Raw genomic sequence first — 25,567 nt, forward strand, 5'->3', positions numbered from 1 at the left:
CGAATTGAACTTCAATCAAAGCATGATACTTGACTTAGAGTGGTCCTTGAACAATAGGATGGAACAAGAATACTTTTAAAGATAAATAGTCAAAATTCGTTTTTAAAAGATCATTTATTTTTTAAATTAATCTTTAAAAAAAATTTAATTAAATTTATTCTTTAAAAATTTTAAATTAATTGTATAAATTTTTCTATCATTTTGTTTATTAATGACATCAAAATTTATTAATGTGGTATGTTAAGTGATACTATAATACACATATAAAAATTTTAATTAACTATTAATATAATAAATTTATAAAATTAGATCAAATAAAGGAAGAACTCGAGACATTAAAATTCCTCAATTTAGAGTTAATTTGATCTAACTTAATAAACTTATCATATTAGCGGCTAATTAGGACTATTATTAAATATGTGTTATGATATCATACAGTCACTTAACAATAGAATTGACGTAATAAATTTTGGATTAACACTTATCACTTAACACGTCACAACAATAAATTTTAACATCGTTAACAATAGAATTGACATAATGACTAAAATGATTAATTTAAATTTTTAAAAAATAAAATTAATTAAAAAAAATTCGAAGATTAATTTAAAAAATAAAAATTTTTTAAAAATTAATTTGCCCATTTTCTTGTACTTTTAATAAAATCGTCCTATGGTGAACATAAAGATCCAAAAAGGAGAGCGTTGAAATGAAAGGGCTTTAGCTTTATATGATGATGAGCAGTAAATCTACATTTTGAATTAGACAAGAGTTGAAGTAAAACACTGAAACTTTCCCAAATCAAGCCATGAGACATAATTTGAGGAAGGCCAATGAATAGAGGATGAGACAATGAAAGGTGCTTCAAGGGCTGGCAACAATTTGGTCGAATACCCACTACAAGTAAAATTGAGTGGGAAACAAATTAATCTACGGTTGGATAGGGTGTGGATTAAAGTTTAACCCTATTTAATCTATCCACGCCATATATATATGTGTGTGTGTGTTATGTCATATCAAAAAAAGGATCATAAGTAAAATGTGCTTAAATACTTGAAGTGATATAAATTAATAACTGCCATGAACGTAGGTAGAAATAGACTCAAAAAAAAAAAAAAAACTGTTTAATGATCAAGAAACGAGGTTTAGACTTGAAGAATATTGCTTATAAATAAAGGAATCAAAATTGATGTGGGAACTTTTCATTCAACAACTTAATTATACACTACAATTCTAAAGAATTTTTTTTCGGTCACACTGATATTACATAAAATAATAGAGTAGGAGTACATATGAATATTTGAAAGCAAATTTATTTTTTTTGTATTTTAATTTCTTAGTTTTTTTCAAATTTTTTTAAGTTGTTCTTCAATTTATCATTTATTTTCCAGCTTTCAAGGTTGATGTTCATTCCCAATTTTTTACATTACTTCAAATTTGTATGCTTAGTCTTGTTTTCATTCAAACACACATTTAAAAATTCGTGTGTAAGATTATGTTCATTTAATAATACAAGATTTTTTTTTTATTTTTTGTAAAAGTTTATATACCAATATTTATAGTCCATAAGTCTCAAAATCAAACTCTTTAAAAAAAATCATATCTACTTTTTAAATTGAAATATTAATACAAATTTAATCGATATTTCTGTTGAGGTCAAGAAAATCGAAATCCAAACAAAACAGTTATTCTAATACTATAATAATCAACGGAATTAAATGTGTTTAATATAATATTGGGTTAACCACAAAAAATATCTTCGAATTATTCAAACGCCGTAAAAAATGTACCCGAATTTTACTATCGACAAAAATACCTTTAAATAATTTAAAAACGCGACAAAAATGTCCAGCAGTAAATATGTATTTTCGAAACATGTCTTAGAGATTGAATTTTGATTCAATTTTTTGCAAGCATGATTAGAAAAATGAAATATTATTATTCTTAAAATTTGGTGATCTGACTTTTTTGCTAAGTATATATTTTTTGTGATTTTTTAAAAATATTATTGGTTGTTAACAAAAAAATTTAAAATATATATATATATATACTTAACGGAAAATCACCAAATTTTAAGGATAATAATATCTCATTTTTTAATCATACTTACAAACAACTGCATCAAAATTTAATCTCTATTGTATTTTTTGAGAACAGGCCTGCTACACATCCATGTAACCATGTAACTAAGTTAGCCCAAGCTCAAATAGAGTCACGCGCATTAATAAAGCGTGAAAACACGCGCCCGAAAACCCCTTCGTTACTTCGCGCTCATTATGAAGAAACGTTACCTCTTCCTCAACACGAAACCGCTACACGAAAACACTCCTTCTCTTCGAATCTCTCTCAAAATCACTTAAACTTCAGTCACGTTCTCTGCGGAAACCACTACTGGAGAAGAATCACAACAAAATTTCGCCACGAACAAGCAAAAACGAACAACAACAGCAACAAAGACTACCAAAGGTATGAGAAAAACTACTGTTCATTTGAAATTTTGTAATGTAGCGTTTCTCCTAGTTGCATTTTAGGATTACTGGATTGATTTGTTTCGTTCAGTAGATCAACGTATTGTGATTGCATTTTTACAGTATAACTAGGGCTTTGCATGAAGAAATACTATTCATAATAATTTAAAGCTTATAATGATTTATTCACCACATAGATTGTATTCAGTTTGGTGAGATTGGTTATTCTCATTCACTTCATATTTAGTGTGTTCAGGGTTTAGGCTTTATTCTGATTGCATTTTTACAATATAACTAGGGCTTTGAATCAAATTTGTTCTTATTTTCATTCAGTTCAATGGATAATGTAACTAGGTCTTTGAACTTGATTGTTACTCTATTCAGTTAACTTCTATTGCATTAGGAAATACTATTCATAATAATTGAAAGCTTATAATGATTTATTCACCACATGGATTGTATTCGATTCGGTGGGCTTGATTATTCTCATTCACTGGTTATTTAGTGTGTTTAAGGTTTAGGCTTTATTCTGATTGCATTTTTACAAAATAACTAGGGCTTTAAATCAAATTTGTTCTTATTTTCATTCAGTACAGTGGATAGTGTAACTAGGTCTTTGAACTTGATTGTTTCTCTATTCAGTTAACTTCTATTGCATGAGAAAATACTATTCATAATAATTGAAAGCTTATATGATTTATTCACCACATGGATTGTATTCGGTTAGGTGGGCTTGGTTATTCTCATTCACTAGTTATTTAGTGTGTTCAGGGTTTAGGCTTTATTCCGATTGCATTTTTACAAAATAACTAGGGTTTTGAATCAAATTTGTTCTTATTTTCATTCAATTCAGTGGATAGTGTAACTAGGTCTTTAAACTTGATTGTTACTCTATTCAGTTAACTTCTATTGCATTAAGAAATACTATTCATAATAATTGAAAGCTTATAATGATTTATTCACCACATGGATTGTATTCGGTTCGGTCGGCTTGGTTATTCTCATTCACTGGTTATTTAGTGTGTTCAGTGTTTAGACTTTATTCTGATTACATTTTTACAAAATAATTAGGGCTTTGAATCAAATTTGTTCTTATTTTCATTCAGTACAGTGGATAGTGTAACTAGGTCTTTGAACTTGATTGTTACTATTTAGTTAACTTCTATTGCATGAGAAAATACTATTCATAATAATTGAAAGCTTATAATGATTTTTTCACCACATGGATTTTATTCGATTTAGTGGGCTTGGTTATTCTCATTCACTAGTTATTTAGTGTGTTCAGGGTTTAGGCTTTATTCTGATTGCATTTTTACAATATAACTAGGGCTTTAAATCAAATTTGTACTTATTTTCATTCAATCCAGTGGATAGTGTAACTAGGTCTTTGAACTTGATTGTTACTCTATGCAGTTAACTTCTATTGTATGAGAAAATACTATTCATAATAATTGAAAGTTTATAATGATTTATTCACCATATGGGTTGTATTCGGTTTGGTGGGCTTGGTTTTTCTCATTCATTGGTTATTTAGTGTGTTCTGGATTTAGGCTTTATTCTGATCGCATTTTTACAAAATAACTAGGGCTTTGAATCAAATTTGTTCTTATTTTCATTCAGTACAGTGGATAGTGTAACTAGGTCTTTAAACTTGATTGTTACTCTATTCAGTTAACTTCTATTGCATGAAGAAATACTATTCATAATAATTGAAAGCTTATAATGATTTATTCACCACATGGATTGTATTCGGTTATGTGGGCTTGCTTATTCTCATTCATTAGTTATTTAGTGTGTTCAGGGTTTAGGCTTCATTCTGATTGCATTTTTACAATATAACTAGGGCTTTGAATTAAATTTGTTCTTATTTTTATTCAGTTTAGTGGATAGTGTAACTAGGTCTTTGAACTTGATATTTACTGCATGCTTGTACTTTTCAGTGTATTGACTGAAGTATTGACCAAATTGTTTCATTACAGCAAAATACAACAACACAATGGTGACAAAAATGGAGAAGCCACACTATAACGTAAGCACATTAAATATATTTATCCGCTTTTGTTCAAATAATATCTATTTTGTATTATAAATATATCCTCACATTCTATTTCAAAACTTGCAAAAAACTCATGATTGCAGATGCCAAACAAAGGCAATAGCAACAGTGTTTAGGAATATGAGTCAAGAAAAGAGAGATATAATTGAACAAATGGGATTTGGTGCATTGACACATGTCCCAGAAATGAATGTCTCTCACGCCCTGTTGAGAAAATTGATTGATTGCTTTGATGAGTATAAGGGATGCTTGAAATCTCTCCAGGGGAAAATATACATAACTCCTCGCAAGGTAGCCGCTGCACTAGGTATAAACAACGGCGGTAATACACTTTCCACTTCTTGCTTATTTTCCGTTCATTGCTATACCTTTTTGGCTGATTTTTTGCTATTAAAATATTGTAGGGAATCTTTTTTATGACAAGGTTGATTACACAAAACTGAATCCGGAAGACAAGAAATGTGTTGGATATGAGCATTGAAGGGGAGGAGAACCGGCAAAAATTTAAAAGGACTTTTTTCGTCTTCATACAAAAATGCTTCTTGCTGCCGACCACGGTAAGCATGGCCTCCCTGATACATAAGCCACCTATCTTTCATGTGGACAACATCCAAGAGTGGGATTGGGCAAAACATGTGCTCAACTTCTTGATGAAAGGAGTAGAAAACAAGAGAAAGGGAATGAAACAGTCCGTTGATGGATGTATTTTTGTTTTAATGCTGATATACTTCCATGAAACCAAGTTCCCTCGCCCATTCGGACTTGATGCTCCCCAGCACCGCGGGTGGCCCATTGGACAAAGCAAAAGATGCTTGACCAGATTTCGAGGGAAGCAACTGACCCATTGGTAAATTAAACAAAAAATTTTCCCTAAAATTTCATTTCAAATGCTTCTAAAATAATCTACTAACTAAATAAACTTGTGTTTAAGGTTATAATTAATTTATTTCTCCTACTTGCAATTGTTAGTGTGTTCATTTGAATCTTTGTGTATTCAGAAACACTTTTCTTCATTATTAAATATTTGTCACGTTTTATTCACCATATGAATCTTATTCGGTTCGGTGGGTATGATCCGTTTGGTTCACCTGATTGTTAGTGTCTTCAATTGAGTTCTTGTGCATGCAAAAATATTTTTTGATCATTAAATAATTATCACATTTTATGGCATTTTATTAAGCACATTACTATTGTTTGACTCAGTGGGTTGCTAATGTTCATTCAGCTGATTGTTACTGTATTTCTCATTAAATAAATTTCTGTTTTAGGGACTTCTGTACATAAAGAACATAAAGAAGGAAGAAAAAAAAACAAAGAAATTAGATAAGAAGGAAAAAAGAAAGAAAGAAAAAAAGAAAATTGTTGATCTGGATTCTTCTTCGAAAGAAGAAAGATTTTCTGAATCTGAAACTGAATCCGAATCCAACAAAATACCACCAACAAAGAGAACAAGACAAAAAAGGGTGGTTAAAAAACAAAAGCTTGTTGATACGGATTTAGAAACAACAAATGAAAATGAAAGCACTCCAACGGATTCAGAAAGCAAAAGTAAATCCAAAAACCAGTAAGTTTGATCTTCATATTGATTTCATTTAATTAACTTGTATTTGCTTAAAGTTGTTCTTATGAATTTGTTCTTACGTATTGCAAAGAAGAAGAAATTAAAAAAAACTGGCACAAAGAAAAGAAAATAACCACAGAAAGTGGTTAAAAAACAAAGCAAAAAAGAAAGCATGTGCCGACAGATTCAGAGGGCACAAGCAAATCTGAAAGCCAGTAAGTATTGGGTGATGTTCATTTATATGATTGTATGATATTCATCTGGTTTAGTTTTTGCATTTTCTTGCTTAAAATTGTTTATGTATGCTAGTTAAGTATCCGGAAATATTTTTTTTGATGATTGAATGACTATCACATTTTGTTCAGCATATGAATTTCTTTCGGTTCGGTGCTGTCTATCAGTTTCATTCACTTGATTATTAGTGTCTTTTTCTTGCTTATATTTTTCTCTGGTATAAATTCAATATCTTTGTCTGTGTTGTAGAGAAAAAAATTGAGAAAACACCCATAATAAAAAGAAAATAACCGCAAAGGGTGACAAAAAAGGAAACACAATCTGACAAGTAGTAAGTTTCTTGAATCATATTTTCTTTTACTTTATTGATGCTTTCGTTTTAGGTTCCTTCAAACTTATTTTATGAACTTTCAGATCTGAACAAATAAAAGACAGTGCTGAAGAAAGAAGAAGACAAGCATTGGAGACAATAAGAGAAAAGAGGTCAAAGAAAAGAAATGATGGAGCTTAAATAGCGAAGGTTGCTCTGGATCAGTTTGACTCGACAGAGCCACAAAATGATTTGTCTGACACGTAAGATTCGGCTTCTTTTACCGAGTTATTTTTATTTCTTTGTTAACTATTGATAGAACCTTTTCTAATTTCTCTGGATTCAATTACTAATATTTATTTATCTTGGTTAGACTATCGGCTGTAAATCTCAGAAGTGAACCACTCTTGCAGACTCAGGGAAGCTCCACACCGTCTGTAAATGCCCGAGACAATACCAGGTAAATTGGTTCGTTGCACTCTTTATTTTCGGTTCGGTGGTTTCCAAAAATGAATTTCATGTGTTTCTAGACCTCTGCTTTTAATCTTGGTTTCTAATTTTAATTTGTTATCATTTTTTTTAGGAAAAAAAATCCCAAAAACTATGGTAAAATATTTTAGAAAAAAGAAAATCCATCCAAGAAAGACTTTTAAAAGTCCACCAGTGTAAGTTAAAAATGTTTATGTTACTCTTTTAGATTTAGGTAATTAATTGTTGTTTAATTAATCACATGAAAAATGTGTTTAAATGTCACTAGCGCTACACCTGATTCTGAGCTACAAATCATTGAGGTTCAACAAGAAACTCGTTCTAAACTTTTGGAAATGTGAGTTTTTCAATGTGCAAATTCCTGTTTCTCAGAACAAATTCTAATTATTCAACATTAATTTCTTCCTTGTTTACATTCCTTAGAAATCCTCTTGCGTTGTCTCTTCCAAGTTCTCTTCAGGAAGAGTTGATCAATGATGTCTTTATCTATGTCCCTCCAGAAAGTCAAACACAACAAACCTCTGATGAAGAATAAGTTTATAAATATTTATTTGCCATATGAATCTTATTATGTTCGGTAGGCTCATAAAATACTTTTTATTATTTTTAATAGAATATGATAATAGTTTGGGATCATTATTGAACTGCTTCCTCTTTAATGCAGCAGTCCTTGGGAACCACAACAGCATCCCAACAAAGAACCACCGGCACAACAAACTGAACAACAAAAGCAGGCTGCTGAGGAATCTTCACCAAGGAATACAGAGCCAGAACCTTCAATTAATGTGTAAGTTTTAATTAATATCATTTTTATAATCTTTGGTCTACTGGTAATTAAAATTCTTTTTATTAGAAAAATCTGTGTCATTACTAAAATCTTTTCTGTTTAATGTAGTAGTCCTCCCAAACAACAACAACAACAACAACAAGAAGTAGCACAGCTTGAATTGTAAGTTTTACCATTGTTCCCCACATTGTTTAATTTCAGTTCAGTGGGCTTGGTTATTTTAAATCACTTGATAGCTAGTGTGTTCAGGATTTAGGGTTATTCTGATTGCATGCAGTAATACTTTTCTAGCTGTTTCATTATTTATCATGTTTTATTCAGTGCATCAATGGGATTCGGTTCGGTGGGCTCATAATATACTTTTTATTTTTTTAATGGAATATGATAATAGTTTGAGATAATTATTGAAATGTTTACTGTTTAATGCAGCAGCCATCTGGAACCGGAAAAGCAGGCTGTCGAGATATCTTCACCGAGAAAAATGGAGCCAGAACCTACGTTGTCTGTTACGAGTTCTGTTATTAAAAAGTTAATCAACGATGACTATATCTATGAAGTTTCTGATAATAAGTAAGTTGAACATAAAAATTCTTTTTATTAATTTTAATGGGTTGTTTTGAACTGTTTTTTGTTTAATGAAGCAGCCCTGCTGAAAAACAATAGCAACCTAGGCAAAGGGGAGATGATATGCCTTCCTTTAGCCTTGGGATAAGTCCACCAGCATCTCAACCAACTCATCCCTCTGAGCCGCCTGTTTCACAGCTTGAAATTCTGGCAGAGGCTGTGATAGATGCTGGAGTGACAGCAGCATTAAAGTTTGCTGAAGCAACATCTTCTGAGCCAACTTTACCAGCTACTGGAGTTTTCAAAACTCCGGAGAAAAAGATAAAAATCTCGAAGGAGTTTATCGAAAAGTGTTATCATTATATGACACATGTGAAAACGATAAAAGATAGTAGCAACGAATATGATACAATATTCGTCTTGAAACATGAGGCACTTTACGAGGGGTTAAGAGAATATTTCATGTCTCTAATGCCCAAAGAACAAGTGCATGCTGCGGTAAATTCTTTGCCAATTGCGTTAACGTTAATGATTTTTCTAAATACTCTTATACAGTATATCTCATAAATTTTCTTCATGTAGGTTGTCAGTATACATAGCATGATTCTCAACTAAATAAAAGTTCGCCGGTATGAGGAACAAATATACATTGTGCTGCTAGATATTGTGGTAAGCTAAATTTTCTTATTCCCTACTGATTGCTGTTTGGTTCAGTGGGAATGTTAATATTGATTCACCTGATTGTTATGTGTTTTGTTGAGTTCTTTTGCATGATTGAATGTTTTTCATGTTTTATTCAGCATATATATTGTGTTCGGTTCGGTGGAAATGTGATTTAACTGATGTTCGTTTTGCAGAATTTTATGTTGGAAACACATGGCGTGTACTACACTGATAAAAGCACAAACAAGGCTTACAGGTTCGATATTGAGCAGTATGCCCACCACCGCCAGTTTCTTGACAAGAGAAAACTAGCATCGCATCTATTTGTTAGTTGTAATTTCTAAAATTCTTCGATAATTATCTTGTTTGCTATTGTTTTGATTGAAATATTCTATCATTTTCCCAAACATCGGCTATTTGTGCCAATTTGCAATGGAGCGCATTGGTGGTTGTGGATTACTGATGTCAACAAAAAGAAATTCTATGTCCTTGACCCTGTCAACAAGTCGAAAAAAGATATACCTGAATCAAGAGTGAAACTAAACAAATTTGTTGTAAGTTATTTTGTTGTAAATTATTCAAATTATTCAGTAGATGAGAGGAGTTCGGTTCACTGTTGTTGCTTCTCTTTATTTACTTTTTGTGTCCCTTTCAGGGTTTAATAATTTCCCAGATGAGGGTGTACGCTGGGGCGGAACCCTTAATAGAGGACGGATTGGGAGAGGAAGCAGAGTATATCGCACTGAATGGTCAACGTACAGAGTAAGAATCTTTCTCTTCTATAGTGCTATTTTTAATGTGTTTTATTTTGTATACTATTAATCGTATTATACTCAATTCTTGCTTAGCTATGATTGTGGAATATACGTGATGGAATGGCTCGAAACGATTGATCCACGAAAGATCAAAAGTGGGAAGAGATATAAATATAAAGCTTGGACACAAGTAAGTACTTTCTAAATTAATAAACTTCTTTCTTTTCTTATTTCATTCAGTTCAGTGGATAGTGTAACTAGGGCTTTGAAATTAGTTGTTATTCAATAGTTCTTTTCCATGGAGAAATACAATTCTTGTTGACTGAAATTTGATCACCATTTATTCACGAAATAAACAATGTTTGGTTCGGTGACCTTCTTTTACTTTGTTCAGGATTTAGGGTTACTGTGATTGCATTTTTACTGTATAACTAGGGCTTTGAATGAAATTTGTTGTTAATTTCATTCAGTTCAGTGGATAGTTTAACTATGGTTTTGAAATTGGTTGTTACTCTTTTCAGTACTTCTTTTGTATGGAGAAATACTATTCTGGTTGATTCAAAGTTAATCACCATTTATTCACCACATGAACATTGTTCGGTTCGGTGGCCTTTGTAATTTTTATTTACTTGATATTTAATGTGTTCAGGGTTTAGGGTTATTGTGATTGCATTTTTACAGTATAACTAGCACTTTAAATGATATTGTTCTTATTTCAGTTGGGTTCATTTATTATGTAACTAATTCCTTTCAATTGAAATGTAAGAAGAGATTGATGACTTCAAGTACCAATATGGTCCGAATCTTCTGTTGCACGAAATGAACAAAATCAGAGACCAAGTGATTTGGGAATCTGAAGCAATAAGACTCCCAAAGCCATCTGATGTCCTCTCCAGCCCTTATTGTAAATTCACATCTGGGGATTTAGATAGTAAATAGCATATACTATGATTGACTGGTTGTAATTAACAATATTTTGTTTAACTTGTTAAAAAAGCAAACAATGCTTCTTTCAAATGTATATATGTCAATATTAATGTAAATGTTAATGTATATATCTATTCTTAATATCAATGTATATATCAAATGTTAATATTTATATTTGACTCAAGATAGATTACTCATCTGAGATGTTAATTTATATATATGTTGGAACTGTCTGGCTGTTGTTTTATTATAGGTTCTCAGTGATATCAATCAGTGTATTTACCAATACATTATGAACACCAAAAAAATACAGTGAATCGAAATTAATACACTGGTCGAACCAAAAGTTGTGAACACACTGTACATAAATTCAGATAGCTAATTATAAAAAAATATTTCTATCAGTATTCAGTTTCAGAAACACTAAACCCTAACCCCTAACCCCTAAGCCCTAAACCTTATACCCTAAACCCTAAACTCTGAACCCTGAACCATAAACCCTAAACACTGAACCCTGAACCCATAACCCCTAAAACCCTAAACCTGAACCCTGAACCCCTAAACCCCTAAACCCTAAGCCCTAAACACTAAACCTTAAATCCTAAACCCTAATCCCTAAACCCTGAACCATGAACACTAAACCCTGAACCCTGAACCCATAAACCCTAAAACCCAAAACCCTGAACCCCTAAACCCCTAAACCCTAAGCCCTAACCGCTAAACCTTAAACTCTAAATACTAAACCATAAATCGTAAACCCTGAACGCTGAACTATGAACACTGAACCCATAAACCCTAAACCCCTAAACCCTAAACCCTCACTCCTAAAACCCTAAAATTCTAAACACTAACCCCTAATCTAGGTTTCTAATTTTAATTTGTTATCTTTTTTTTTTTCTGAAAAATACCCCGAAAAGCACGGTAAAATATTTTAGAAAAAAGAAAATACATCCAAGAAAGAGTTTTAAAACTCCACCAATGTAAGTTAAAAATATTTATGTTACTCTTTTAGATTTTTTTTTAATAATTTTTGTTTAATTAATCACACAGAAAACGTGTTTAAATGTAACTAGCACTACACCTGATTCCCGTTTCTCATAACAAATTCTAATTATTCAACATTAACCTCTTCATTATTTATATTCCTTAGAAATTAATACACTAGACGAATCCAAAAACTGCATATATCAATATAGCAGAAAACTAATTATAATAAAATGTTTCTATCAGTTTTTAGTTTCAGAAACACCTGAACTCTAACATTTATATTAATAAAAAACTAAAACGCAATGAACCAAATTCATACCTTCAGTGAACCGAAATTTATATTAACAAAAACTAAAACTCCTATAATCCTCTCTGGGAAAATTCATATCTGGTACATTGTAAAGAGTGGAGCTTGACATAATTAATCGAAAGACAAAAGACATAATTAATCATATATTAGCAAAATGCACAAATGAATTTTTACCTAATCGAAAGCAAGTCAATTTTACCTCCCTTGGAGCTGTCTTTTTCTTTTTCTTCGTGGCATTTGATATCTTTTTTCCAGGTTTGATCCAAGTCTGTTCTTGGACAGGCCTCTTGTTTTGAAGCGTGGCGGGCTTTGAAGGTCGTTCACCTCGCTCAATGTCGCTTCTTCGTGGGATAATAAACTTTTTCCTTTGCTTCTCTCTTGATATTCTTGCATCTCCGCCATGACCTTGTCAAACGCTCGCTGCAGAATTCCGGTCAACTCCTCGGACTCGGATGCAAATTCGCATATATTGTGCGACCGAAACAACAATTCATCGAATCTCTTACTTCTTGGCTCCAATAGAGGCTCATCTTGGCTGCTCTTGATGTGTGTGTGCCTCCTCTTTATGTTCTTGCTCCAGCGTTCCAGTATGTATTTCGGTGCAATGTTATCCACTCGCCCAAAGCTTAGGACGCTCAGGGAATGGCGGCATAATATGCCCCTTGACTCAAACAGCAAGCACTGGCACTTTACCTCTCTTGATACTACATCGTAGGTGACTAAAAACTTGTTGAATGTCAAGTTAGAAACCTGCTCTACGACTTCGTATGTTGTGAAACCTAGGGTGGAATGCATTGATCTTGTGATATAGATCACTTTACCTTTGAATTGTGTTTGAACTTCCCTGAACTTCTCGTGTGTATACACGTGTTGAAACTGGACCTCTATTGCTGATTTTGTTGCGCACGGTATCACGGTGTGAAAATCTGCAGCATCAAATTCTCTCTCTATTTGCTCTCTGCTTCCTAGGCAATTGTCGTATTACTTCACGAATTGTCTCAAGGAGCTGTTGCGTGTAATGAACTTGTTGAAAAATGAATGCATGCTCTCGCTCCTTTGTGTGCTTCTCATCCCGGCTTAGAAGTGGTGATCCAAGTAAACTAAAATCCATATATGCCGATCCTCGTACAGCTCTGCATAACAAACCGAACCAATATGGTGTAGTGAACCGAAAACAGTGCATGTTTTGAAAAAAAAAGTATGGGCATGAAAATAATTTGAATTGAAACCTGGGTTACCTGACAGCCACTTGTTGCCTTCAAGGCCGTACTTTGTGATGAAATCGTTCCAGTTTCTATCAAATACGTCTTTTGTGTACGAGTTCCAAACAACATAGCTCATCTCTTGATTAATTTTGTCGTGTCGCTTGTAGCCATTTAGTTTGTTTGGGATCTTCTTCATGATATTCCAGATGCAGCACCAGTGAATTGTTGTTGGCATGCACAACTCAGTTGCCCTTTGAATCGATGCGCATTGATCAGTAAGAATGCCTTTTAGTGCCTTCCCTCCCATGCAACGTAGCCAACACTCAAATAGCCATTTGAATGATTGGATGTTCTCATTTTTCATCAGTTCGCATCCGAGAAGTGTCGACTGGCTATGGTGATTCACGCCCACAAAAGAACCTAAAACCAAATTGTACCTGTTTAAACAAGCGCACCCAGACTGTGGTGAACCGAAAGATGTACATGCACTGAACATAAAAATATATGTGACTAAATGGAATACCTGTTTGTGTTATAGGTAGTGTCGAATGAAACCACATCTCCAAAATACTCAAATGCAGCCATGCTTCTTGCATCGGCCCAAAATACATGTTTAATACTTCCCAAATTCTTTGGCATCGTCTTCTTCAGAAATATTCCGTACTTCCCTTGTGATGTAATTCCTCACGTCTTTTTCTATAAAACTTAGTTCACGGTGGCTGTCAGTTGCTGCCACAAATGATTGGTAAATTTTGCTCGGTCTGATTCCAGTTTCCTCGTGGGTTTCAATAGTGCGACGCACAAACATGCTAAGCTCCCTGTGTTGTTTGAGCATCTCTGCCTGGTCTGGACAGCAACGATGTGAGTGATTCAGAACAATTTTGGAAATTGTCCAAAGACCGACGTCCTTCATTATGTGTACATAAATCCTGGCTAGACATTTTAACCCAGCTGAGGGGTTTGTCTTCAGAGTTAGAGATATCTTGGATTTCCACCTCCCCTCTCTGGTACATACGATTAGTTGATTCTTAATTTTATCTCCATCCCGAGTCGTGTTCCTTATTTTGGTAGAAAAACCGGCAAGTTTGGAATAATGTTTATAGAACTTTGCAGCTTCTTCTAGTCCTTAAAAATCATCCCCACATTTGGGACAAATTTTTCATCCACAACACAGCTGGTCTGCACGGTGAACCGAAAACGTCATTACGGTGAAACAATTATTTAGTACTCTGTGAATAAAACATAATACAGTATATATATATTCCTCTAATCCTTTTTACAAACTCCTTTCTGCACACCGAACCAAACACGTACTCATGGTGAAACAACTTTATAGTACTGAGTGAACGAGTACTGAGTGAACGAAACATAATCCAGTGTATTAAAATAAATTCAAACTCCTTTATGCTTACCGAACCGAACAGATACTTACAGTGAAAGAATTGTATAGTACTTAGTGAACGAAACATAATGCATTATACAAAAGCAAATTCGAATGGCCTCTATCTACAATTTAGATATTATCAATTCAATTCAATTTAATTGAGCGTCAAAAACACGTACGTCCATTGAATTCAATTCAAATAAAATTAACAATCGCATTCCATTCAATTCGATTCAAAATTAAACAATCCAAACCTCATCAGCATGATTCGTTTCAGAAGAATAAACTAGATCGTTCTCATTCAACTGATTTGAAGTTGAATCATTCATTGATTCCATTCAGAATTGTTAATCGAAGAAGAAAACGAAGAAAAAAAGAACGACGAAGAAGAAGAAAACGCGAACAGAGGAGAATGACGAAACTTATTAGGTTGAAGAAGAAGAAGAAGACGAAGAACGAAAACGCGAGAAAAGATTTACGTTGAGAAAGGTTTATCACGCAGCAAGTTGAAGCAGAAAGTTTACGTTGAGAAAGGTTTATCACGTAGCATAAGGTTTACGTTTTATGAGGCGCGTGCATAACAAACGACTGAGGGAGAAGGGAACACGCGTGTTGAGGAAGTTACTTGGATAGCTTGGAGGAAAAAAATCACATAGATGTAGAGCTTTTCTATTTTGAGAAATACATATTTAATGTTAGATAATCTTGCAAAAAATCTAATATTAAATATGTATTTGTCAAAAAATACATTGGAGATTGGATTTTGATGCGATTTTTTGCAAGTATGATTAGAAAAATGAGATATTATTATTCTTAAAATTTGGTAATTTTTTTCTAAGGGTGAAAACTCAAGTGCAGTCGACTTCACGTGAAGTTGATAGCTGAGAGTTGTTAGATGAAAATTTAGTCAAATCAGTCGACTTCATCTAAGTTTCTACCTTTTCTAAGTATATATTTTGTTGTGATTTTTTAAAAGTATTATTGGTTGTTAACAAAAAAATATATATATACTTAATGAAAAATGACCAAATTTTGTGGATAATAATATCTTATTTTTATAATTATGTCTACAAAAAATCACATCACTTTAATCTCTAAGTTATTTATTGAAAATATATATTTATTGTTGGACATTTTTATCGTATTTTTAAATTATTTAAAAGTATTTTTGTCGATAATAAAATTCGAGTACATTGTTGTCAATATTTAAATAATTCGAGACATTTTAATGGTTAACCCTGTAATATTTAAAATTAGTTTATACATTAGAATGAATCAAAATTGATGAATATAAATTAAGTCGCACGAATTAATTGTCTAAGAACTACCTAAAGTCACATTTGTGAATGTTCCACGCAGGGGAGCCCACACTCGATTTCGCCGGACAGGGATATTGCCATCTCTGCACTTCTCCGCCACCGAATGTTTTATAAACTGAATTAGGCATCCATCTAGTTCTTCAGAGGTGTTCTTTTTAATATTTTTTAACGGAGAGAGATAATATAGAAGTTATTCAAGCATTTAATAATGCACACAGTTACAACAATTATTTTGGTCTATCATCTCGTTTGTAAAATTTTTTTGTATAAATTTAAGACTATCTAAATATATTATATAAAGAAAGAGTAAACATTCAAGTTAGTTTCTATTCATTTTTTAGAAGAATAAAGTAATTTATGTCTAAAAAAAGGTACGTCCCAATTTCTGTTTTTATATGCCGCCAAACATGACGACTCTTTCATGGCTTTCAGCGTTAAAAACAAACGGAATTAGTCTACATGTCACTTAACGGAGATGAATTGGACATCAGATGTCCATTAAGTGCCAAACTAGCAAGTGAAGGTGTCCATTAAGTGCCAAACTAGCAAGTGAAGAATGGACAGGAATCGATTTGTTCCTTTCTCTTAAACAAAAATATTGTCGTTTTAAGTGGAATGTGAAGTTCAAATATTGTGCCTCTTCAATATCTACTCTGGAAATATCTCAATCTGTTCGACTATAAATCCTAGGACGACATGGTTGAGAGTGAAGAACGTGGTCGATGTCAAATTGGCGAAGTGGGAGAGTTGAAAACGAACCAAGTTGGAGTTTGAATGTTACTCGGAGTGTGGGATCAAGCAGGAAGAAAAAGTGGGTTGCCCCTTAGTGTAATTGTAGAACTTATGCAATTTTGTTCATATCAGGAACCGATATGAATCCAAACAGACTATTTTTTTAATACTCATATTTCATGGTAGTTTTATTAACAATTAAAATTATGTTCACTTTATTTTTCATTGATGCTCATACTTTAAAGTAGGTTTATTAACAATTAAAATTATATTCAGTTTGTTTTTCATTAGATTCTTATAAAAGAATATCATTTTGTAGATTCCAACACCTCATTACAAGTACTTTTGTTGGCTTGATGATTATGTTGCATTATTCAATGAGAATGCTATAAAGACTCTTTTGTTTGGAGGTTTGAAGTCGAATTAAAATCATAAAGAAAGTCATTCTCTTGCAGATGATAATAAAGTTAAGGAGCTAGAAGAAAAATTGGTTGGCTCAAAAATTTATTTGAAGAAAGATTAAATTTTAGTCAAATTAGATGTACTAGTGTTGGATGTGTTGTCTTGACATTTGTTGCTGGAATTCAAATTACAAACCTGTTTAGTGGTGTAGTTTAGAAAGATCATATGTTGTTTCTGAAATATTGTGAAACATTGTGATCATAGTTATTAAGTTGTCTAAGTTATGGCATTTGTTACTGTCAATCACCTTTGATGCATGAATATAAATATAATTAATCTACTTTTGTTTTTATATGAAAGTTTATTCGGTTTTAAAAAATGCAATAATATACATGAATTTGTAATGAAATTAGACATTATAAAAGATAACAAAATAAGAAATCATATGTTAAAACTTAACACATAATACCATAATAATAAAATAAGAAAAGCATAACAGTTCTTATCAATATAGTTATCTAAAAAAGTATTCAACCCATTATATCATTGGTTGCATATCTTAACACCTAATTATATGATAACAAAAGCAAGGGCATCATAAGGTCTCTAATTAACATAGTTATCCTAAAAAGTAATAAAATATTGTATCAATCTTGTAATTTGATAACCAAAATAAACAATGTTAGTAATAAGCTATCGCCTAAAATATCTATTATTCCTAGTCCCAAACTTATAAAACTAGATCAACTACTCAATTCTTGTTGAGAGGCTTAATCCTTGGACTGGGGATGAACTTAAAAAGTCTTGCTGCAGCTCCTAAAGTTGCTGCAGCCATAGTTTCTATTGATACTCCTTTTGCTACACCTTGGTTCGTTGAAGCAGATTGACTTGAACCAATAGATAAAGTTAACCTTAGGTTCATCTGACTTGAGTCTTGTGCTATTGGTGTAGTGGGTCTCATAATTTACTACTTTTCTCTAAAGCATGGTGCAAGATTGGTGTTAAACCTTGTTGCAGGCTATTCTCAAAAAAAAAAAATAACACATCTCAATAATATCATAGCAATATTCATAATTAAATTAAATAGAGATTATAAATTTAAGTTAGGATCATTTTTTGCATCATCTGCTTGAGGCGCAGATTGGGAGACATTAATTTTTTTTCTCCTTGACTATGGTTTACTGATTCTCCTCTTGTAGATGTTTTGAGAAGCTTTTTTTTTTTTGAGAAAGTTCTTGAATGAATGAAGAGAATGAGAGATAAAGAGAGAGGGGAGGTGGGAAACACAGGGAGGGGCAGGCATAGGGAACATGACAAGGATCCAAGGGTTTGGAATCGAGAAGAGTATCGGCGGCTGGAGCATGAATCATTTTCTGTCTTTGTGAGTAATCTACCGCAGGATATATCCAAGAGGGAATTATTCCAATTGTTCAACTGGACGGGACGAATCAATGATATATATTTATCACGAAAACAAAAAAGTGGAAATATATACATGATTGCTTTCGTGCGATACACAACCAAATGAGGGGCATTGAAGGCTATTGCGGAAATGAATCATCAGAGGCTGAGAGGAAAGATTTTGTTTGTGGAAGAGGCAAAATACAGAAGGATGTCAGGCGTAGTAACGACAAGCAATATACGTGCGGAGGGAAACAAGCGACAAACCGCTACATGGCAGCCACGTAGAAAAGTTGCTGAGTCTGAGCCTGAGGCTCCTGGAAATGAGAAGCGGAAACAGGTAAGAGACGAAGATCTGTATGGAAAGGGTCGGACAAAGAAAGTGAAAGTAGCAGTGGCAACAGAGAATCTGGAATGGTTGCAGAGGAGCATCGTCGGGGGCACGACCAAAGCCATTAACTTTGAGTCTTTAAAGGAAATGATCGCAAAGAATGTGCCTAATGTTGTTCAGGTGCGGGAGATGGGCGCGTACAAAGCACTTCTGACTTTTGACAGTGTACGGAACGCTAACGATGCCTACACCTTTAACATGAATAGCCTCTTACAACTATTCCATAAAGTGTGGTGATGGGAGGAGTCGGAACATAGTGAAACTCGAAGGGTGTGGCTGGAATGTTTTGGGGTTCCGCTGCACGCCTGGTCAGTTAACACTTTTAAAACGATAGGAGGCCAATGGGGTGAAGTCGTTGGATGTGCTAGAGAAACGGAAATGTGTAGCTCTTTCACTGTAGGTCGTGTGCAGATTGACACTTGCGTGATGGATGTGATTCAAGAATGGATCCATGTCACAGTTGATACGGGAGGCTTCGATGTTCTAGTGAAGGAGGTTGGACATGAGGCGTGTAATCTGCTATGCACCGGAAAATCTGAAGATGAACAGTCAAGTATACAAGGGAATTCCGATAGCAAAAGCAACAGCGCCGGCGGGGATATAATACAGAATTCTGTTGCAGGGTCATTGCATGGAGGGATACAGGATGAAGATCGGTTGTTGTTGGTTTCACGGGATGAGGAAGAAGACAAGGACAGAATTGTAATTACAGACACAATTTTGAATGAATGGAATAATGGTTATGCGAAGCGTAATCTCGACGAAATCGGAACGTATCCGGCATTAATTAAGGATAATCATGTTATGCACGAATTGGGGGGAAGAGCCGTTATGCTCTATGAAGAAGATTCTGAAAAAACAGTAATTGCTGCCCTAATTGGGCTGGAAAGGGAGTCCACAAGTGCAACACCAAAAAAACCACAATTAGAAACGAACGGGGCCAAAAAAGAACATGGGGACAGGCACCAAAGGTTGGGCCCAGGACTCCAAGCCCACAAGCCAGCGGACGCGGGTCAGAGGCCAAGAGAATCTGGTTCGGGTCGGACCCTAGTGGGAGACGCGGGTCGCGATTCTCCTGATCAGACCTGCACGGGAGATGAATGCGGCGCCATGGGAGAGCTTCCAGTCGCTGGCAGGCAATCGGCGATCGACGGTGAAGGTCGCGGAAAGGGTAGCCTCGGTGAGATCCTAGTGGGGCAGAGGTCACGCACTGGGTCTATCCGCCTCCAAACCACCGGGACTGCTACTGACGACGATGCGGGGAGTGGAATCGACGGTGGGGAAGCTGACTTTCCGGCGGCAGTCGACCAGGGCATGTATGGCGACTCAGATCTCAAAGTGGCAAGGGGAGAACGACGAGACAAAACCCATGAGAACAGCAGGTATGGAGGCGCAGTAAGGGCTGATCACGCAGAGGGAAGGCATGGAGAACAGAGCGCCAGACCAGGGAATGGAAGCGGGAGTGACCAAAACTCACATAATTACTGTGGACGAACTGGTAGGGGGATCTGCAGGCAGCTTGAGGAAGACTTTGCAGAGACTGAACCGGACCGAGAAGGAAGGAGATATGAGGTGGAAGCAAGTGACAAGCAGTAAACCGATCTGGAGGAGCAACTGGTAGAAAATAGAAAGACCTGGGAACTGGCACGGGAATCAGGAGCGATATTATACGATGAAAAAGACGACATCATGGCAATTTTACAAGCACATAATGAAGAAATCGCACGTAAAAGGAAGATGGCAAAGCTGAAAGTGAAAATGAGACGATGCAGACCCAAACATGCAAAACAGGTGTGTAAAACAATTTTAAAATGATTTTCAGTTCATGGAATGTGCGGGGGTTGAGGGGGGATGGAAAGGTGAGAATGGTAAAGGACCTAAGGAATAAACATAGGCTACAAATGTTAGGTTTGATTGAAACTAAAAGGCAGATAGTGACGAGATTTGATGTTGCCAGAAATTGGGGACAAGGTAGTCCAGGTTGGGAATATGTAGGGTCTGACGGGGCGTCTGGTGGACTACTGCTAATGTGGGATGAGAAGATGTTCAAATTAAATAACTGTTATAAGGGAGAGAGGTGGCTGTGTGTTGAGGGAGTAATATTAAAAAGTAATTTCAACTGTGCGTTTGTCTTGGTCTACGGTGCACATGATAGAGATGAGAAGATTCAGGTATGGGAGGAGCTGAGCTATATAGCGGGGTTATGTCAGGTTCCGTGCTGTTTTATGGGAGACTTCAATGAAATAGTGCATATAGAGGAACGAAGAGGCACTACTGGGCTGACAAGATCTGCGGAAGACTTTAAGTTTTGGATACAGGACATGAATTTAGTGGATTTGCCACTCACTGATCGGAAGTTTACATGGTTTCGAGGGTGTTCTTGCAGTCGCATAGATAGAGTCTTGGTTAGCTTGGAGTGGTTAGAAGAGTACCCAGAGGCACACTTGAGAGGTGGACCTAGGGGTCTGTCAGATCATTGCCCGCTAATAGTGGAGGGTAGGAAGCTAAGAGGAGGTCCCAGGCCGTTCCGAAGCCTTGATTCATGGTTTACACATGAGGGATTTTGTAGGATGGTGAAGGAGGAATGGAGAGGATTGGGAGAGCTACAATTCACAGATAAATTGAAGGCGCTGACAGAACCACTGAGAAGATGGCATAGGGCAAATTTTGGTGACATAGATAAGAAGATTATAAAGTTTGAGGAAGAGATCAAGAGGATTGATGATATGGTCAGCAATGCGGTATATGATGGAACACTGGAGGCTAGAAGAAAGGCGCTGGTTGAGTGCTGTGAGTGGTGGTATGTGAGAAAAGAAGTACATTGGAAGCAGATGTCGCTGTCTCGACACGTGAACGATATGGACAGAAATACAAGATACTTCCACAATATAGCTTCCGCTAGAAGGCGGAACAATAGGATTGATACTCTGGTTATCAATGGCAGGTTGGTCCGGAATCAGGCTAGAATAAAGATTGCTATTAGAGAATTTTATAAGGAGTTATACCATCAGGAAGAATCTCCTGTTATGGGGTTCAGAGATGGACTGGTGGTTCGAATAGGTGAGGAGGATGCTATGGCTTTAGAAGTGATGCCGTCGGCAGAGGAAATCAGAGAGGCCGTGTGGGACTGTGAGTCTTCCAAGGCGCCAGGGTGTGACGGGTACAACATGAACTTCATCAAGCGATGTTGGGATGAGATTGGCTCTGAATTCACATCTGCAGTGATGGGGTTTTTCCAAACGGCCAGGTTACTGAAGGATGCCAATATCACTTGGGTGGCGCTGGCTCCTAAATTCATAGGTGCGAAGGAGATTAAAGACTTGCGACCTATCAGTATGGTGTGGTGTGTGTATAAGGTTATTTCGAAGGTGCTAGTTAGGAGGATGAGATCAGTGATGCCAGCATTGGTAGGAGAGACTCAGAGTGCATTTGTACAGGAAAGGAAAATCCATGATGGGGCGCTTATTGCGTGTGAAACAGTTAGTTAGCTTAAACTGAGGAAAAAAGAGGCTGCCCTGATTAAGCTTGACTTCCAAAAAGCATATGACAGGGTTAAGTGGAGCTTTGTGAATATTGTGCTGCAGAAGATGGGATTTGGGCATAAATGGAGAGCTTGGGTGATGGAGTGTGTAGCCACTGCGTCTATGTCGGTGCTGATAAATGGCTCGCCATCTAAGTCTTTCAACATGGAAAGAGGGTGGAGACAAGGGGACCCACTATCTCCGTTCTTGTTTGTACTAATGGTGGATGTGTTGCATCGAATGATTAGAGAGGCAGTCAGGAATGGTCGTATATCACCATTACTGGTTGGTAGAGATAGTGTAGCATTGTCACATCTTTAGTTTGCTGATGACACTATACTCTTTTGTCCACCAGAAGAGGAGACTATAAAAAATTACAAGAGGCTTCTGAGAGTCTTCGAGTTGATGTCAGGCCTGAGTATCAATTTTGATAAGTCTAGCCTGATTCCAATTAATTGTGAGGAGCAATGGGTCGATCGTATGTGTAGCTTGCTGGGGTGTAAGGGGGATGCCCTCCCAGTCAAATACCTTGGAATACCCCTAGGAGCTAATCCGAGGTTGGTGAAGACATGGAAGCCTATCATAGATAAGGTGGAGGAGAAACTCAGCCTGTGGAAGGCCAAGGTGCTAAACAAAGCTGGGAAGCTGGTACTTATCAAATCTGTGTTGAACAGTCTGCCAGTATACTATTTGAGCTTGTTCAAGATGCCGAAAGCTGTTGCTGAGAAACTGATTTCGCTGCAGAGAAGATTCCTGTGGAGCTCAGAAGAGGGTATGACTTGTATGGCATTAGTAAGGTGGGAAGTGGTACAGGCACCGAAGAAGTTAGGTGGGCTTGGAGTTGGGGATGCTATGGTTCGCAACACCTGACCGCGTCGGCTCCATACCCTGTACATCGCCCTAAGACCCGATTAGACAAGTGTCAAGTTCAACCAATCAATCTCAGAAGTGCAGGTGCAGGAGAGGGGGCTACTACTCGACTAATAAGTGTTGGAGCGAAGGCTGCTCGACTAGTTGACCACTCTGTTTTCTATCGCCATTCTACAGCTGGTCAAAGATTTTTTTGTATGTGGATGACATTGCGCTGTTGTTTAAGTGGTGGTGGCGATTTGCGAAGGAGGACTGCCCACTGTGGAAAAAAGTCGTAGTCTCTTGTCATAATCTAAACCCCAATGAGCCTATGTCGACTCAAGACCCGCCTACTAGAGGAGGACCATGGAAGGATATCTGCCAGATACACATCAGGAACCAACCTTTAAGGGATAAGATGATCGCAGGCCTGTCCATGGAGGTTGGAGATGGTTGTAGGACACGATTTTGGGAGGATGCTTGGGTGCTTGGTGGACCTCTGAAAAATCGGTTCCCGAGGCTTTTCTCTGTTTCAAACCAGTGTGGATCCGTTATAGGAAACTGTGGGTTTTGGGATGGGTTTGAGTGGGTTTGGAACTTCCAATGGAGGCGAGAGCTCTTCCAATGGGAGTTGGAACTCCTGAGTGCATTGCATGAGGTTTTGAGGCCTGTGAAATTAGTTCATAACAAAGAGGACAGAGTGGTGTGGAAATATGATAGGCGAGGTGTTTTTATAACTAACTCATTTGTGCAGGTGATGCAGGAGGAACTGATCCCAGCGGAGGTAACTAGCTACAGCTTTACCAGGACTGTCTGGAAGGGATTGGTCCCGCCTAGAGTGAAACTGTTTGTCTGGTGTGTTCTGATAGGAAGAGTGAATACAAAGGACAGGTTGAGCCGGTTTGGAATCATCAGTCAGAAAGATGTTACTTGTGTTCTTTGTAACAACGAGGTGGAGGATATACATCATTTGTTTTTAGGGTGTGTATTTGCATGGCAGGTGTGGAGTGCTTGGATCTCAGCCTTTGGCCGACGATGGTCTTACCCGGGATCGATGAAAGAACACTTTCTTAGTTGGACAGAAGAAGCGAGGAGGATGGAAGAGCGTCATCACCGGTTGAGGTGTTTCTGCGCGATTGTCTGGAACTTATGGTTGGAAAGAAATAGACGGATTTTCCAACAAACAAGCAAAGGAGTTGAAGAAATCATCAACACGTCTTCGAATAGTACTAACGAGTGGAGCGGTGGGGATCCCTTTAGTTGTTGATGGCTATGCCGGAGATGACATGGGGACGGTTTTGTATTTTTATGTTTGTTAGCACTGTTTGTGTTTAGTTGTGACACTCTGCTCGCTCCACTACTATTGTGTTGAGCTGTTTGCTTTCAAAAAAAAAAAAGAAGCTTTTTTTTGTTCTTCTTTGCCTTAACCTATCATAAATAGTAACTGTTAGGGTAACAATTAAATTAGTATTATGTCAAATGAAGAAAAGATGATTGGCATAAACTCATAGCAACATCTAATATAATTTTCTCTGTATTGGCAGTTGAGTTGTTTCCTCTTGTTTGTCGAACATGTTTAATCATCAAATTGCAAGATTAGAACACAACACCACTCAACCAATTAGGACACTTAACTTCTTAACTGTATATTTATAGGACAGTTAACCTCTTAAATATTTGTTGATAGTGATTTATCACTTGTTGAATTAAACCTGTTCAGTGTTAGCTTGGCTTGACTCTACAAATTGTAAAGCCCCTTTCTTTGTCCTTCTCTCCTTTTTTGTCATGGATTTTTAATTTAGGTCTTGAAGTGCATTGGTATAAATTTTGTAGTAGTGCTCTATCTGATCACACTTTGAGCAAGTGACTTGAAAGGTTTTTCTACATTTGTTTGAATTCATATCTTTCTCAACTAGGTCAACTCTTCTCTTCATCTTTGGCCTATAGGCACTCAGCACAATAGTATCACACTCCACGCCATTGTAAAAAATATTAGGGACATTTATCAGGTGATCAAAGTAAAGATAAAATTCATTATTGTCCTTATTTTTTTCTCTAAGCATCCCTCAGCTCGTTTATCCCAGAATTACCTTTGATAACATGTAGCCCAGTTTCTATGTCTTTAACAGTGTTGTCAAATCAGTACACCTCCTTATATATTGTATAGCCTAACTCCTTAAATAAATTTTTTAGATAAAAAATATTAACATAGTCTAAATCCATGGATGGATACTTATACACTTTTTCATTAA

At 35.9% G+C, this 25,567-nt stretch overlaps 1 protein-coding gene across 1 annotated transcript; it reads right to left on the reverse strand.

Moving 5' to 3' along the window:
* Positions 1 to 11,975: 11,975 nt before the first annotated feature.
* LOC148546811 (protein FAR-RED IMPAIRED RESPONSE 1-like) lies at positions 11,976 to 13,901 on the reverse strand. The gene is made up of 4 exons (XM_088499374.1): positions 13,840 to 13,901; positions 13,350 to 13,753; positions 12,471 to 13,076; positions 11,976 to 11,992 (listed from the first exon to the last, which is right to left on the reverse strand). The coding sequence occupies exons 1-4, from the start codon at positions 13,899 to 13,901 to the stop codon at positions 11,976 to 11,978; spliced, it is 1,089 nt and encodes a 362-aa protein (XP_088355500.1).
* Between the last annotated feature and the right edge of the window lie 11,666 nt (positions 13,902 to 25,567).

Source organism: Arachis ipaensis, chromosome B9 (assembly GCF_059453495.1).
Source record: "Arachis ipaensis isolate K30076 ecotype BB chromosome B9, ASM5945349v1, whole genome shotgun sequence".
Classification (NCBI taxonomy): Eukaryota; Viridiplantae; Streptophyta; class Magnoliopsida; order Fabales; family Fabaceae; genus Arachis; species Arachis ipaensis.

Bases quoted from the DNA above. Each gene is read 5' to 3' on its own strand.
- LOC148546811 (XM_088499374.1), bottom strand. From the start codon at position 13,901: ATGGCTGCATTTGAGTATTTTGGAGATGTGGTTTCATTCGACACTACC. The intron at 13,754-13,839 runs GTATTCCATTTA...TTGTTTAAACAG, and splicing joins ACTACCTATAACACAAACAG to GTACAATTTGGTTTTAGGTT. The intron at 13,077-13,349 runs GTAACCCAGGTT...ACAATTGCCTAG, and splicing joins AGGCAACAAGTGGCTGTCAG to GAAGCAGAGAGCAAATAGAG.